The following is a 15,665-nucleotide window of genomic DNA, read 5'->3' as shown; positions in this document are numbered from 1 at the left end:
TGGAGGCCCCACCCTTATGACTTCAACTAACTCTAGTTGACTCCCAAATATCACCAGTATATAAACTTGAGGATTAAGTTTCTAATATATGACACATGGCAGAAGGGAGACACATTAAAGGGAACTGGCAGAGTGGCTCAATTGGTAGAGTACCTGCTTAGCAAGCATGAGGCCCTGAGTTCAAACCCCAGTACTGCAAATAAATAAATAACAGTTATCTTCCAGAAATCGCATAGCTTTGCATTTTTTACATCTAGGATTATGAACCCTTTTAAGTTAATTTTTGTGAAAGATAAAAGGTCTGTGTCAGAACTCACTGCGTTGTGTGTAGATATCCAGTTATTTCAGTATAATTTGTTGAGTGTACTCTCATCTATCCATTGATTTATCTTTGTTCCTTTGCTAAAGATCAGTGACTGCATTTGTTTAGGTCCATTTCTGGATTCTTACAATCCTTTTCCATTTATTTATTGTCTATTCTTTTGTCAATACCTCACTGCCTTGATGATTATAGACATAATATATCTTGAAGTCTGATAGTATTTGTCCTCAGATTTTGTTCTCTTTTCATATAAATATTGCAGTTTGTTAAAATCTTCAAAATAACACTGGGATTTTGACTGAGATTATGTTGCAGCTATAGATTAAAATGAGAATCACGATATCTTGGCAGTATTTAGTCTTTTCATCCATGAACGCAAAATATCTTTCCATTTATTTAGCATTACTTTACTTTCTTTCATCAGGGTTGTAGCTTTCCTCTTAAAGATTTTGCAAATGTTTGTTAGATCTCTTTTCTCTCAAATGCCCTGGTACTCTGGCTAACTAACAACTCGAGTGGGGTTACTGTCATTGCTTGACCCATTCAATTCAACACACACTGACATTTGAACTGGAAAAAGCAGGGTGAATTGAAGGTTAACTGAAAGAAAGAGGAAGTCATACTAAGCAGAAGAAACAGCACATGTACCAAGGTAGGAACTGAATGATCTTTGGGTGAGGAGGCAAGTAGAAGATAGACTGAAAGGGAAGATACTGAGGGCTGGATCATGAAGGTCCTTGAATGAGCTCCATCTTCCTCCACCTAAAGAATATGTCATCATCCACATGATGCACAGCCTGTGTGTCAAAGCCATCATGTACAATCGTGCGTGCTGTCTGTCATCCACAACCAGGGCCTGAGATGCTCCAAGGGTTGGACATCTTAGTCCATTCAGGTTGCTATTATAAAAATACCATATACTGGGTGACTTAAAAACAAAACTTTATCGTAGTTCTAGACATAGGGAAGTCCCACAATTAAGACACCGGCAGATTCAGTGTCTGGTAAGAGCTAATAACTTGGTACACAGATGGGCAGCCATCTTTTTGCTGTGTCCTCACAATGGCAAGGGATTCCCCTGGGGTCTCTTTCAGAAGAACACTAACCCCATCCATAAGGGGTCTGCCCTCATGATTTAATCACCTCCCAAAGGCTCCATATTCTAATAATACCATCACCATGGTGGTTAGAATTTCAGCATATGAATTGGGAGGAGGACAAACTGCAGTATCCTAAATTTACAATAATCTAGTTTAAATTGATATGAATTTAGCTTCAATAGCATACAAAAACTGCTCCTATATAGCTCATCCTCCCTACCTTCATGCTGTTACAAATTATATCTTTCAGGATGTGTGTCCAGTAACAGGTTTATAATTATTTTTCATGCATTTCCTTTTTTTTTTTTTGTACTGGGGCTTGAACTCAGGGCCTTCACCTTGAGCTACTCCACCAGCCCTGCTTTTTGTGAAGGGTTTTTCTGAGATATGGTCTTGTGGAACTATTTGCCCAGTCTGGCTTTGAACTGTGATCCTCCTGATTTCCTCCTGAGGAGCTAGATTACAGGCATGAGCCACCGGCGCCCAGCTTGCATTTATTATTACCTACATGGGTAGGTAATAAAAGAGTTACAAACCAAAAACTCAATGACAGTGCTTTTTTAAAAAAAATTGGCCCACACAATTACCTTTACTACTGATCTTTATTTCTTCATATGGCTTCAAGCTATTGTTTAGTGTCCTGCCATTTCAGCATCTTCATGCTTTTATCATTTCTTGTCTTAGCTTTTGCTGATCTGAGAATATCTTAATTCACATTCATCTTCACTTTTGAAAGATAGTTTTGCCAGAGAAAGAATTCTTGCTTCAGTCTTTTTTTTTTTTTTTTTTAGGACTTTATGTATGTCACCCCAAGGCCTACTGGTCTCCATGGTTTCTGATATGAAATCAACTTTTAATCTCAATGGGGAGCTCTTGCATTTGATAAATAAATTATCTCTTCATTGTTTCAAGATTTTCCACTTGTCTTAGGCTTTGCTATTTGATTATAATGTGTCTAGGTAAGTATCTCCTTGAGTTTATCCTAGATGGTGTTTTTTTCAGTTTCTTGGATCTATAGATTAATTTCATCAATTTGGGAGGTTTCAGTCATTATTCCCTTAAATATTCTTTCTTTTCCTTTCTCTCTCCTTTTTCTGAAATTTTTCATAATTATTATATGTTATGTTGCGCTACTTGATGGTGTTTCACAGGCCCTTTAAGCTCTGTTCACTTTTCTTCATTCCTTTTCCTTTTATCTCTTCAGACTGGATAATTTCAATTTCTTTAGCTTCAAATTCACAGATTCTTTCTTCCACTTGCTCAGATCTGCTGTTGAATATCTCCAGTGAAATTTTCATTTCACTTATTATAGTTTTTAGCTTCAGAATTTTGAGTTTTATAATTTTGATCTCTACTGGTATTCTTTTTTTGTTCATTTCTCTGTCTCTCTCGCTTGATCTCTACTGGTATTCTTTTGTTGTTCATATTTCTTTCTTTCTTTCTTTTTGGTGGTGCTGAGATTGAGCCCAGGCCTTGTGCTTGTTAAGCAAATGCTCCCCACCACACCCTCAGCCTGTAGTTTTTCAGTCAGGGTCTCCCTATGTTGGGATTCAAGGTATGCACCATCATACCCTGGCACTATTCATTTATCATTTTGATTATTTCCTTTAGTTCTTTGTCCATGGCTTCATTTTTTTCACTGGACATATTTTAGACAGTTGATTTAATATCTTGGACCAATAATTCCAGTATCTGGCTTTCCAAGAAATGATTTTTGTCAAATTCTTTTTTTTTTCTATGACTGAACCAGACCTCCCTATTGGTTTTTTTGTTTGTTTTGTTTGTTTGTAATTCTTTGTCAAGAACTAGAGATTTTTATGTTGTGACACTTGGAAATCTAATTCTCCCACACCTCATAGATTTCTGATTCACACTTTTTGAAGGATTCCATTTGTGATTTTCCAAATTATTTTTGCAAGATGTATGTTGTTTACTGTGAAGTTCTGTTCCATGTTCTCTGTAGTCAGCAAGTAACCTGACAAAGAGTTCCTTAAATATCTGACTCCCAAAGAGGGGGTGAATATGTACTGTCTTTTTAAATCTCCTAAAAGCTGCTTCAGCCCATAAGGGTTAAAATGAAGGCTGTCAGCCTCTGTGCTGGCCTCTCAGCAATCAAAGACAGGAATCAGCACTCAGAGCACACAACTCTGTATTTGGAGGACAAGGTCCTAATTTCTTACCTACCTGCCTACCACAGAGATGGAGGTGGTGGATTCATCGAAATTTACCATTACCTTCTCTGCAAATGTAGTTAGACTAGACTCCAGAGCTCCCAAATAGTTACTTGAGATAGTTAACCCTAATTCAGTAGCTGTTGAGGAGGAGTGACGTACTGCTGGAGCTTCCCACTCGACCCTCTTCCATGATGTCACTCTCACTGCTTTATATAGCTGATAACAGTCTTTTGTGTAGCTATAAAGCATTTGTTTATCCATTCATCACCAGATGGATATTTGGGCTGCTTGCATTTGGGCCTATAAATCATGCTATTATGAGCATTCTCATATAAATTTAGTGTGAAAGGTACAACTTATTTTTATCATACTATTGCTCAAATATGTATCAGAAATCCTTGTTAACAGTTCTTATACAAATTCAGTGTATTGTTCTATTCAAAAAGCATTTATTACTTACTCTGTGTTCTGTGTTCCAGAGACTCAGCACTGTGCAAAAAATAGACTAGGTGTCTGGCCTCTCCTGGTATGCCTTGGGAGGGTAGTTGAGACAGGCAGTGAACAGGTAAACAGACAGGTAGCTTTAGATGGTAATACGCTAACAAAAAACCAACAAGGGAAATGGGTTTGAGACTAACTGGATGCATGGGTAGATATGTGAAGACCCTGCTGGGACTGAGGGTGAGAACATTGAACTATGGGGTGATGACTTATTTACAAAAACAAGATTCTACAAGCCCCGTAAGATTATCTGCTTTTTTACTTTTTGGTGACCTAACTTGATTATGATTAGTAAACCATTGTTTGAGTTACTATCATTACAACTTTATTTTTTCTCCTTCAACAATAAAATCCCTTTTGAAAACCAATCCATTATTTTGATAGACTAATCAACTCCATAGCACACCCCAAAACACATCTCTGAAAAATTACATTAAACTTTTTCATTATGTATTACCAGCTTTTGTAAACTAAGTATTTATAGTACCACATGGAATGACAGAGGCTGTGCAATATAGCTACTTGCAAAACTGAGCATAGATCTACACTGTCCTGGGTCTTTTGAACTGTTTGTGTTTACATTATCATAGGGCCATTTGATTACTTAATTTTCCCACCATTTTTCTCTATTCCAGCTACTACAAAACTTTATATTACATATCAGATTATTATTTGGGCTTCATGTGGTCTAAATGTATCATTGATATATTTATTTTTTTAAAAAAAACATTAATTCACTTTTGTCATTAGCTCATGACAAATTGTTTTGTTACTCCATTATGGGATATTATTTATGATGACATTTATTAGATTAAATAATTTTTTTAATGTCATTCTTTTTTTTTTTTGGTGGTACTGGGGTTTGAACTCAGGGCCTCACAGTAGCCAGGCAGGCACTTTACCACTTGAGCCATTCCTCCAGCTAGATTAGAGAATTTTAAGTCACTTTTTTTGTGGTATTGGGGTTTGAACTCAGGGCTTCAATCTTGCTAGGCAGGTGCTCTACAGCTTGACCCACACTCCTAGCCCAGATTAAAAAATTTTTAAAGTATAGAATTTTTTTCTGTGAATACGCTTTCAACTACGAATTATCAGTGAAAAGGGGAAATTTTCTCTTCATCACCGAAAAAAAGATTTCATCATAAGCAAAAAGAGTTGCTTTTGACATTAGGATGCACCAAACCAAGAACAACCAGACATACTTACCAGTGTATCAAAATTTAAAGTCTACTGTTTTAGGTAAATATTGGTAGTTTTGCCATTATAAATACAAAAGCAAATTCCAGCACTGAACTAGCATTTTTATATTTTGTTATTAAGCAGTAATTGAGAAAATGCAAAATATGGTTGTATTTATTTAACCATTTAAATGAAATGCAAACATTTTACATTCTTCTTGAGAACTCTCAGACTCCTAAGAATAAGTCCAGGGACACCTGTTTGCCCAACACAAACCTGACTTCTCTTTAGTCAGGACTGATGATGCTGGTAACACTGTACACAAATCATGACACCAGCCTTCTAACAAAAGGCCTTACACAACATGCTAAAGTCCCTGTCCTCAAATCTTTAACAGTTTTAAATAACTACCACTCAGCCTTTTTAGACACATTACTGGGAGGATTGAGAGAAGATGATAAGGAATCATCAGGGAACGACCCTGACCAAACAGTTAACAATTCTATTTAGAACCAGCCATAGACTGACTGAATTGCAAGTTACCTTCCTAAGGGATATCTTAATCTCCAAAGAAATCACCAGGTAGAATTTACAAGTTTGCTCTAGGCACCACTTTAAAAAAAAAAACTTTAATTAAAGCTTGCTTAAAGGAGTGAAGCATGACATTTAGCCAAAAGATAGTATTTATGCTGGTGGCAGTGGTTCATGCCTATAAACCTAGCTACCTAGGAGCCAGAAAATCAGGAGGAACAGAGTTTGAGGCCAGCCTGAGCAAAAAGTTCAATGAATTAAAAAGCTGAAAATAGTGGCACACTCCTGTTATAGTAAATAGGAGGATCATGGTCCAGGCTGGTTCATGCATAAAAGCAAGACCCTCCTTGAAAAATAACTAGAGCAAAGAGGGCTGGCAACATGGCTCAAGTGGTAGAATGCCTGCTTAGCAATCTAGGCAGGGTTCTGAGTTCAAGCTCCAATACAGCCAAAAACAAAACAAAACAAAAAACACATTAGGAAGATTCTGACAGCATTTTCTAAATATGAAGCAACTCCCCCTTCATAGGGAGAATTCCATTCCTTCTCTTTAGTCACTGAATAGTTATAGTGGCTCAAGGGCAACACTCTAGACACATTGCTTTTGGATCAAAATGGCACTTTGACATTCAGAGCTGCCTGCCTAGTAAGCACAGGGCACACACGCAGAGGGGAATTTCCCCACTGATGCAGAGGTGGGCTGTGCATAAGATCCACAAACTGGACACAGTCCAGGAAAACTCTCTGTGGGATTGTTGGCCTGTTGATGCCAAAAGTGTCTGGAGTAGTCACACTCCTCCAAACCACTTTGCAGGCCTGGTGATGACAGAGTGCCTATCTGACTTCCCAGGAAGGAAAGCATGCATAAGAACATCATGACTGGAAACTTGTAGAGATCTATGTAAAAAGAGAAATTGTGGATATAGAGTGACAGAGTAAAGATCAAGGTTCTGAACAGCTGTCAGTTATGGACTGTGTGACTGCATCTCTCTCCCCAAATTTGTGTGTTGAAATCCCAAGCCATAGTGTGATGGTATTAGGAGGTGGGGCCTTTGGGAGATGATCTAGGTCATGAGGGTGGAGTTCTCGTGAATGGGATTAGTGCCTTTATAAAAGAGACTTCAGAGAGTTTCCTGCATTCTTGTCACTATGTGAGGATACAATGAGGAGTCAGCAGTCTGCAACCCAGAAGAGAGTCCTCCCCAGAACTGGACCAAGCTGGCACCCAGATCTCGGACTTCCAGCATCCAGAACTGTGAGAAATAAATTCTTGTTATTTGTAAGCCACTCCGTCTATGGTGCTTTGTTATAGCAGCCTGAAATGACTAAGATAACTGCTATATAGATTTGATACAAGATTTTTGCTAACTATATTATATAACTATATATAGGCTCTTCACAGAGGTTTTAATGGTGGAAAAAATTTTAGTCTGTTCTTACGCTTTTTTACATTTTCCTTTGTTTTTTAACGTTTTTATTTCATTCCTCAGTAGCATGGCAGAGTAGAAAGTGGATGGGCTTGAGCACTTCACTCATTTATTCATTCATTGCAAATATTTACTGTAAGCCTATGCATGCCAAGCACTGGAGCACCGCAGTCATCATGATTAGGCAGATATTGCAAACATACATATTGCTTTGTAAACAGAACTCCTATAATCATATGATAGGTATGAGCAAGTTGAAGTTTATAGTTCAACCTTCAAACATGTTCAGGTTGTACATGTGCTGTACAAAGGCAGGGAAGAGTTGTGTTGGTGCTGGCCACATCACTCTCAGCATGACAGCCACTTCCCTGGAGGAAATCTCTCCTTTCTCATTCTGGCCAACAGCTGAATAACTCACATTAGCCAACAGCAAATCCTCCACCCCAAGTGTGGAAAAGTTCTAAATGCAAAATATAAACAACTTGTTTTAAGGAAGGCTCTGCCAAGAGCAAGGACACCACCTTTAAATGAGAAGACTAAGTATGAAAGGATGAGGGGAGAATTGGGGGAAGATGAGGAAAAATATTTCTATATCTTTATTATGGGAAAGATATAATTTAGGGCTAAGTAAACACCAAGAAGACCACTAAAAAGAACGATTTTTAACTTTCTCAACTGGTATGAGTACCTGGGAAAGTTATAGCAATTTTGCGGAGGGGGATGCAGAATTCTAATGAAAATAAACATATGTATCCCTGTGTCTACTGGTGTAAACTTGAATGTCTTACTCAGCTTTGTCTCTAGTTGGAGTCAGCTGTTGGGTGATTTTTTAGCAGGAGCATCTAAACCTATATTAACCAGCACTCCTCTTTCATGACAAGTGTTTTTACAACCTCTTCATTTATTCTCCTGAAATGAAATTCACAGAAAAAAAATCACCTAGAAAATTCACTGTATAGTAAAATTATGGAAAAAGTTATTTGTGTTTACACATAAAACAGAGATTTGTCATCTACACAAATGACTGACAGGACATTCACATGTTGGTTGGGACAAGGGAAATTCTCTAATAAGGGGGAAGGACAATAAGCATCCACCTTGCCTCACTGCCAGGAGGTGCCCCTGATCATGTGGCAACCAAAAACAACTTCATGTGTGTCCAAGGCGCCCCTTGGGGGAGATATAACATCATCTCCTGGAGCACCAGTAAAAAACAGGAGTTGGCCAATAGCCCCAAGAGAAGGTTCTTTTGCTACTTACTGAATTAACTTTACTAGTGAAGGGAATCTGAATTTAACCAAAGATCAAGACTCAAGTGTCTTATCCAAGATCAAATGACTAAGAAGTAATGATCTTGCCTGTATAGGACACTTCTACTCTGAACTTACGCTCCTTGAATACTGTCTGTTTCTTCTGCTTTGATTCAGTGAATCTGTTCTTAGCACCTACTATGCATCTATGTGGGTTCTTCTCACTGCTTCCTGCTTTCCTCACCCCTAGGAAACACAATAGCATAATTTTTCTATAATTGGTTTATTAATTATAGAATTAATAGTAATGTGGTTGATTGCCTTGTTTAAAGTATCAGTTACCCCACCTCCATGGCCCACCCAACAGCTGGGTCTCTAAGCCACTTGACAAGTCTTAATATCCACACCCTTATCCAAAGTTGAACTGCATGAATGCCCACAACGCATAAGAGGGAGTAGGGGATCTCTTTGATAGCACAGACCCTACCTTGATGGTCTTGATTGTGAACTTTCTCTTCACAATGCTGGGCTAAGCTTTCATTATCCCCTGTTTTCCACTGGTCTGTGACTATGTGGCCTCTAGAGCTTGGGTGATCAGCCCCCTCTGGATTATCCCCTTTCAGCTGACTCACCTTGGAGGCCTTTGTGGGCAGTTTAGGGGTTTTGCTTGATCAGCACATCCTTAGCTTTATCAGGGCCTGGATTTCAGCAGGGCTCTAGCAATCCCTCCCTTTTGTTTTGTGTTTTGTTTTGCCTTTTCTCCTTACTCAGTTAAAACAAATGCAGTTGTCTAGAAATTTCTTTGCATTTGTTTGTGAGGCAATAACTGATGGGAGAGGGAATGAGTGCAGTGTTAATGATTAATCAAAAGTAGATCTGTCCAAAGATTCCTTTTGTCATGAATCTGTTTTTCCCGACCTTGTATAAGCAAAAAAGCACCCATGAGGCTTTCTTTTGTCTGGTATGTACAACTTTGAACATGTTGTTGAGCTTCAAAAATGAGTATTGCTAAAACCATTTGCAATTAAATCACCTGGAGAATGAAGATGAATAAAATGTGATGCTTTTCAAGTTGTTCACAAGGATGCAGAATGCTTGCTATGTTTCCACTAACATAGCAAATATAGTGATCTACAAGCTCAGCTAAAGAAGCAATCATTTTGGGGTGGGGGCTTCAGGGAAGGTTTCCTGAGAGGGAAACTGCCCACGACACCAAATTATGCCACGACCAAGACCCTGGGGTTCATCTGATAGTATAAAAAGTGATAGAAATGGGAGTCTTATTTTGAGTTTGTATTTTCTTTTTTGGAGACAACATAAAGAAGAAACAAAAAAATTTGGATGGCAACATCTGAGGTCACTCAAATTGTCACTTTAGATTTTGAAAGGGATGTTTGTAATGCTTCCTGGTAGCATTATGGTGAAGCCTGAGGCTCTCAGAGGAGGGATGCAGAATGCATCTTCTTGGGCAAAGACCAAAAAAATGTATCAGGTGTGAAAAAAATGAGCTATAGATATGTTCCTGGAACATGGCTTCTGTCTCCCCCATTCTATATGGTGCTTGCTGAAGGGGGAGAAGAGGTGTAGGCAGAGACTCAGCTCCACCAATAGCATTGGTTTGTCTGCTCTGGACAGACATCTTGGTGTTTACATCCAATGTGGCTCTCTCTAAACAAGCAGGCTCCCAGGTGTGGACAAAAAGGCATGAAGGGCTTTCACTGGAATTTTATTCTAGAAATAGTTCTCTTTCTTAGCCCAGAATAAGCTGGAATCAGGGCCATCTTTCTTCTCTACACCTGGGCATTGATTTTCACTCCCTTTCCATGATAAACTCCTTCTGGTGAATTCTCTGGACAGGCATAGATGACCTGCCAGGCTGCTGCCTGCTGCCCACCCACTTTGCCTACCTTACTACAGGGTTGGGAATGGGAAATTGGTACATTCTCTCCTGAAAAAGACTCATGTGCCCAGCCCCTTCCCTGTTGTCCAAGGATAAGCTTGGCCATTTGCTGAGGGAGAATGCCTTCCACCTGAGTTCTGTCCATTTTGAAACTCTGCTCTTTGGCACCAGTATATGTTTTTTTGATGTGGGTTCACAGTGGGGCTTTTAGGATCCAAACACTGTGAAATCACATACCAAATTTCTGTATGTCAATTTCACATAGCCTGACCTCCTTCCCTACAAAAGGGTTAAAGAAAAACATCAATCTGTGTCATCTCTGATACTATTATTTCTCCTGAAATCTAATATATCTAGGGCATGAGTATGAATTATTGAACTTTCTGGGCTTTGAATCATTTTGCAAAAAACATTTTTAAAAAATTAACACAATTTCCTTGCTAATGGTCAGCTACCCTAGAGACTTCTGAGGACCTCCTGATAGGACTACCTGCAGAATGGACACCTTACCCAAGGACATATAAAAAGGGCTAATACACACATGAGAAGATGCCCAATGTCATTAGCCATGGGGAAAGGCAAATTAAGCCTGAATGTTATGTCGCTATACTTACACTTGAATTAAAAAGATCAACAACGCTAAATCCGGAGTAACTGGAATTCTTATACTTCAGAGGGTGGTGGACAGGAATGAGAATACAAATCTTTCTTACAGAGTTAAGTGTGCACTTACCCTACAACCGGAAATTTTTTTCCCAAGAGTGTATGCAAGGAAACCATTGACTACACAAAGTCCTGGAAGTGGTTTACTCATAACAGCACCAAACTGGACACAATACAAATGCCCATGAGGTATAAATGGATAAATTGTAACATCCATATAACAACATATTACATAGCAATAAAAGGGAACTGTCTACTGATAGGTACAACAACATAGAAAATTCTCAAAACCATTATGGCTAAGTGGGAGAGCCGGACACAAAAGCCTACTTGCCATATGATTCCATTTATATGATAGTCTAGAAAAAGCAAATCTATGATGACAGATATTTGATCAGTGGCTCAGGAGCTAGGGGCAGGGGGAAGGAATTAACTATGGGGAACCTTTTGGAATGATGAACTAGTTTTACATCCTGATTGTGGTGGAGGATACACAACTAAGTATGTTTGCTAAAACTCGTCAAACTGTATGCTTAAGATATTTGCTTTCTGGATACTATTCATCAACGAGCATCATTTTCCTTGTTTATGGACAGCCCAAACAGGGAACACCTTTGCAAGGATAAAGGAGTTCAGACTTGGGGTCAGCTCACATTGTTTTATGATTTATTCTGCATACTAAACTATGGGAGTTTTTTTCTAACTTCCTATTCCCACTGGCACTCTCTCAATTCACAGCTGGCTTTTTTTTTCTTTTTTTAAAACATCTTTCCCATCTTAATGTGGAGCGAGAGGATGTAATAAGTACTGCAGTGTCCAAATCGGGCTGGTTGTATTTTAGTTCCATTAAAGCCACTACAGTCTGTAGTAGACTGGAGTTTACAGAAAGGAGAAAGAGATCTGAAATAGACTGAAACAGAACAGAGGGGATGCACAGAAGTTTTGGAGAGAGACATTTAGCAGATTTAGTTAGGCACCAGATGTGAGAATATGAAAAAGAACAGTGTTCAAAGAACAGCCCTGTTCAAAGCCTTAGAATAGTTCCCCATTGCCTTTAGGAAAAAGCCCAAACTACTGTGTAAGGGCTATCAGGTTTTTCAAGCTCTTCTAATCTATTCATTGCCTACTGCATCTTTTCATGGAATGGAAATCTCTTTAAGCATAGGCTTATCAGCACTCCATACAGTTTTGTTATTCAACAGCAGATGCTCAATATATACTGGTTAATTATCCATTCACCTGCTGAAGGATATTTGTGCTTCTCTATTTTGGGGTATTGCAAACAAAGCTGCTCTGCACATCCTTGTACAGGCCCTTTCTGTACTTATACTTCCATTTCTCTTGGGTAATTGCTTGTGGAATTGGGAAATTCTCTTGTGGAATTCCTAGGTCATATGACAGGTTTGGTAATCCATACAATGAACTACTATTCAGCAATAAAGTGACAAACTGCTGGTATATACAATGACGTAGATGAATCTCAATCAGCATAGAGTTAGGCCGAAAGAAAGAGGCCAGACCTTCCTCCTCCAGAGGTCATACAAACTGTATGATTACATTTATGTAAAATTCTAAAAAAAAAAATGCAAGCAAATCTATAATTACAGCAGAACAGCACTCAGGGGGCTAAGGGGCAGGGAGGGACAGGAGGTAAGAATTGTAAAGCGGCAGGAGTAAACTTTGGGGGGAATGATGGATATGTTCATTGCTTTTATTGCAATTATAGTCATACATCTGCATAAGTGTCAAACATACCCTACTGTACATTTTAAACATGTGAGGCTTATTGTATCTCAATTATACCTCAAGCTGTAAAAAGCCTGTAGTTGAATCAGAAGCAGACTCTTGGTAAATGCATGTAGAATGGCGCAGAAAATGTGGCTGAAGCAAAGCAGATGTACAGTGCTAATGAAATTACTGCGCAGAAGAAATGAGTGAATAAATATTGTGCATTCAATAATTTTAGAATGAACACATTTGACAACTATTTAATGTTTATGTGCATTCTAGGTTTTGAGAATAGGTTAGGGAACCAACCAACAATCCCTGCCTCCAGAAGGCTTTAATTCTGGGACAGTAGACAATCAGAATGTAAGTAAAGCACCTACAGTGTGCTAGACAGGAGAAGTAACGAGACGTAGAAGGCAGATGGGAAACCCCAGGGATGGAGGCTGACATTTTTATAGAGTGTGTGAGTGACCCCTGAGAAGGTTCGGAGCGGCCCAATGGATGTCCTGGAGCGCCAAACTGGCTGCAGCCGCCACGCCCCCGCAGAGTCCCAGCCCCCGCGTACCTGCGCTGTCCCCGAGGAGGTGCGCCTGCGTCCACTCTGCAGCTGTCTTCCGCCGAGGCCCCTGCGTGGGCACGCGCAGAAACCGCTAGGCGGCGTCGGTTTCCCCCCCTCCCCACGCGCGGACGCCGGCGTGGGCCGACGCGGCCGGGACGCCCGCGCGTGCGCAGAGCCGAGCCGGGCTGCCTGGGGGCGGGGCGCGGCGGGGCGGGGCCGAGCGGAGCGGGGCGGGGCAGGGGCTTGAGGTGATTCCCGAGCCGCGGGGCCGGCTGCGGCCGTGCGGGGAAACCGAAAGTGGGCGGCGGCCGCGGCGGGGGCCCTGGCGGAGACGGCTGTGGGAGCCGGGCCCGGAGGCGCGGGGACGGGCTGTGGGCCCCCGGGACGAGGTGAGCGCAGGTCCTGTGGGCGTCGGCGCGACAGGTGCGGGACGACTACGGGCGAGGCGTCGGGCGGCGCGGCGCACCTGGGTCCCTGGCGGGGCCGCGGCCGGGCGGGGCTCCTTGGGCCCGGGTCTTCGACCCTGCATCCCGGAGGGCGGGCTGGGCGCCGGGGAAGTTGGGGTTCCAGAGCGTTGTGTTTTAAATCGCTGGGGTCTCGTCCGCCGGCCGCTTGGAGCCGGGCCGGGCGTTCACCCGGGCGTCCGACGACCGTCCTTCCCCTCCCCGGTGCAGCGGGGCAGGCAGCCGTGGGGGCGTGGACGCGGCGGGAGGTGCTGACCAGGAAGTGGTTCCCGAACCGGCGCCGCGGGTCGGGCCGCAGCCGGCCACCCCGAGCACCGGATGATCAAGCCAGCCAGCCCCTGGCTGTTTGATCCCCTAAGTTTCTCTTGGGGTTGAGACGAGCCCGTGCAGGCCGCTCAAGAAATGCACAACACAGACATCCGTTCCTTTCGTCCGCGAGCGCTGGCTGGGAAACGCGGACCCACGACTACATAAGTTGTCTCTTAACTTTGAGACGTCCCCAGTCTCAGAGGTGGGGGTTGGGGAGAGACTTGGAGCCCTCACTTCTTTTCTGCTGCATTCACTTGAGGGATATATACATTTCCATTAATAGCCCAGGGTACCACTCCCAAATAATTTGAAAGAGCAAGGCAAGGAAAGGACTATCTTAGTTAGGTCCCCAAAGGATTTTGATAATTGTCCCACAAAACCAAACCAGGAACCACTGATCTGGTTCATCTCCCCCCACCCCAAGCCCCAGCCCCAGTCGTGCAGATGGAAAAATTGCTAGAAAGTGTTCTGTCCAGAGATCTGCAACAATTTCCTGGTGGAAATGAGACTTAGTCCCAAGTCCTCATCTCTTCCTGAGCTGTCTTGATGGGTGTGAATGTGTTACATACTACAAATAGTGTGGACTCTGTGGACCTGGATTAGAATCTGGGCTCCTCAGCTTACTAATTGTGTGATTATGAATACCTTCTCTGAGTCTGGTTTTCTGTGTATCAAATGGAAATACTTAATTTACTCTGCAAGGCTTTTTCAAGGTAACAACTGTAAATCATAATAGTCAAGCAATGTTTAACTCTTCCTTCCACCATACTGCCTAGAATTTACATAATTGGATTTCAGTTTTTGTGAGGACAGACACACAAAGATCTTTAAGTTTTCTATAAACACGATGGTGATTTTTGCAGTTCCGCTCAACTGATACTCATTGAGCATCTGTTACAAGCAAAGTACTGTGCAGTTTGTAGGAATTGCTCCTGGGGCCAGATAAATTAGAACCCACATCTCCTGTGTCCTACTCTGGGGCCCTTTGGTGGCACACAGCCTTGCTCTTTGCTAGTCAAACACAATGAGACAGTGAGGCAGCAGTTGGCACCGCCTTTGTATTCTAGTCCCTGTGGATTGGAAGTGAAATGTAATCCCTGCTAATGCTCTTTTAAGTGTACTGCTTGAATGTGACTGAAAGAACTATTGTATTTTGCTTCAAGAGATTTAGGCTCCTTGAGGGACCTCTATTTTATGATCTTTGTGCAGTATAATCTAGTTAAATACTTAATATGAGTGTAAAGACAAGTACTTCATAATCCAACTTTAGGTGCCTACTTTGTGTTTGATCAAGTGCTGTTTGCAAGAGCTGAGGTTTCACATAAATTGCTTTGCATCTGAACACTTTTATGGGACAAAAGTTTTGGCATCTAAGTCTTCAGATTTATTTGGGGATTTAGTGCTACTCTACAATTTAAATTTATGACATGAAAAATGTAATGAGGACGATGAGCCAATAGGAAGTTGGAAGTAGTGGAGAAAAGAAAACCTTAGAGAAGAGAAAGTGTCAGTGAGAACCAGACCAGATTGGTAAAGGCCTTTGGATACCCATAGCTAT

The 15,665-nt window shown here is 41.3% G+C and overlaps 1 protein-coding gene and 1 long non-coding RNA gene across 6 annotated transcripts in view; one reads left to right on the top strand and one right to left on the bottom strand.

Moving 5' to 3' along the window:
* The window catches only part of LOC141415401 (uncharacterized), a 142,825-nt gene extending 129,348 nt beyond the window's left edge, over positions 1 to 13,477 (bottom strand). For all 3 annotated transcript variants that reach the window (XR_012440375.1, XR_012440377.1, XR_012440376.1), the window contains exon 1: positions 13,341 to 13,477. This is a non-coding gene — a long non-coding RNA (uncharacterized lncRNA). The remainder of the gene's footprint in view (positions 1 to 13,340) is intronic.
* The window catches only part of Tdrd7 (tudor domain containing 7), a 71,718-nt gene continuing 63,007 nt past the window's right edge, over positions 6,955 to 15,665 (top strand). The window contains exon 1 of one of the 3 annotated variants that reach the window (XM_074051409.1): positions 6,955 to 7,062. In XM_074051409.1, coding sequence (XP_073907510.1) covers positions 6,970 to 7,062 — 93 coding nt within the window. In that variant the 5' untranslated portion in view covers positions 6,955 to 6,969. Of the gene's footprint in view, positions 7,063 to 13,564; positions 13,758 to 15,665 lie in introns of those variants that run through there. The other 2 variants (XM_074051407.1, XM_074051408.1) reach the window with 2 other exon arrangements.

Source organism: Castor canadensis, chromosome 13, assembly GCF_047511655.1.
Source record: "Castor canadensis chromosome 13, mCasCan1.hap1v2, whole genome shotgun sequence".
In the NCBI taxonomy this organism is placed as follows: Eukaryota; Metazoa; Chordata; class Mammalia; order Rodentia; family Castoridae; genus Castor; species Castor canadensis.
Note: the sequence above shows the minus strand (reverse complement) of the source record. Positions and strands in the feature narration are given on the sequence as shown.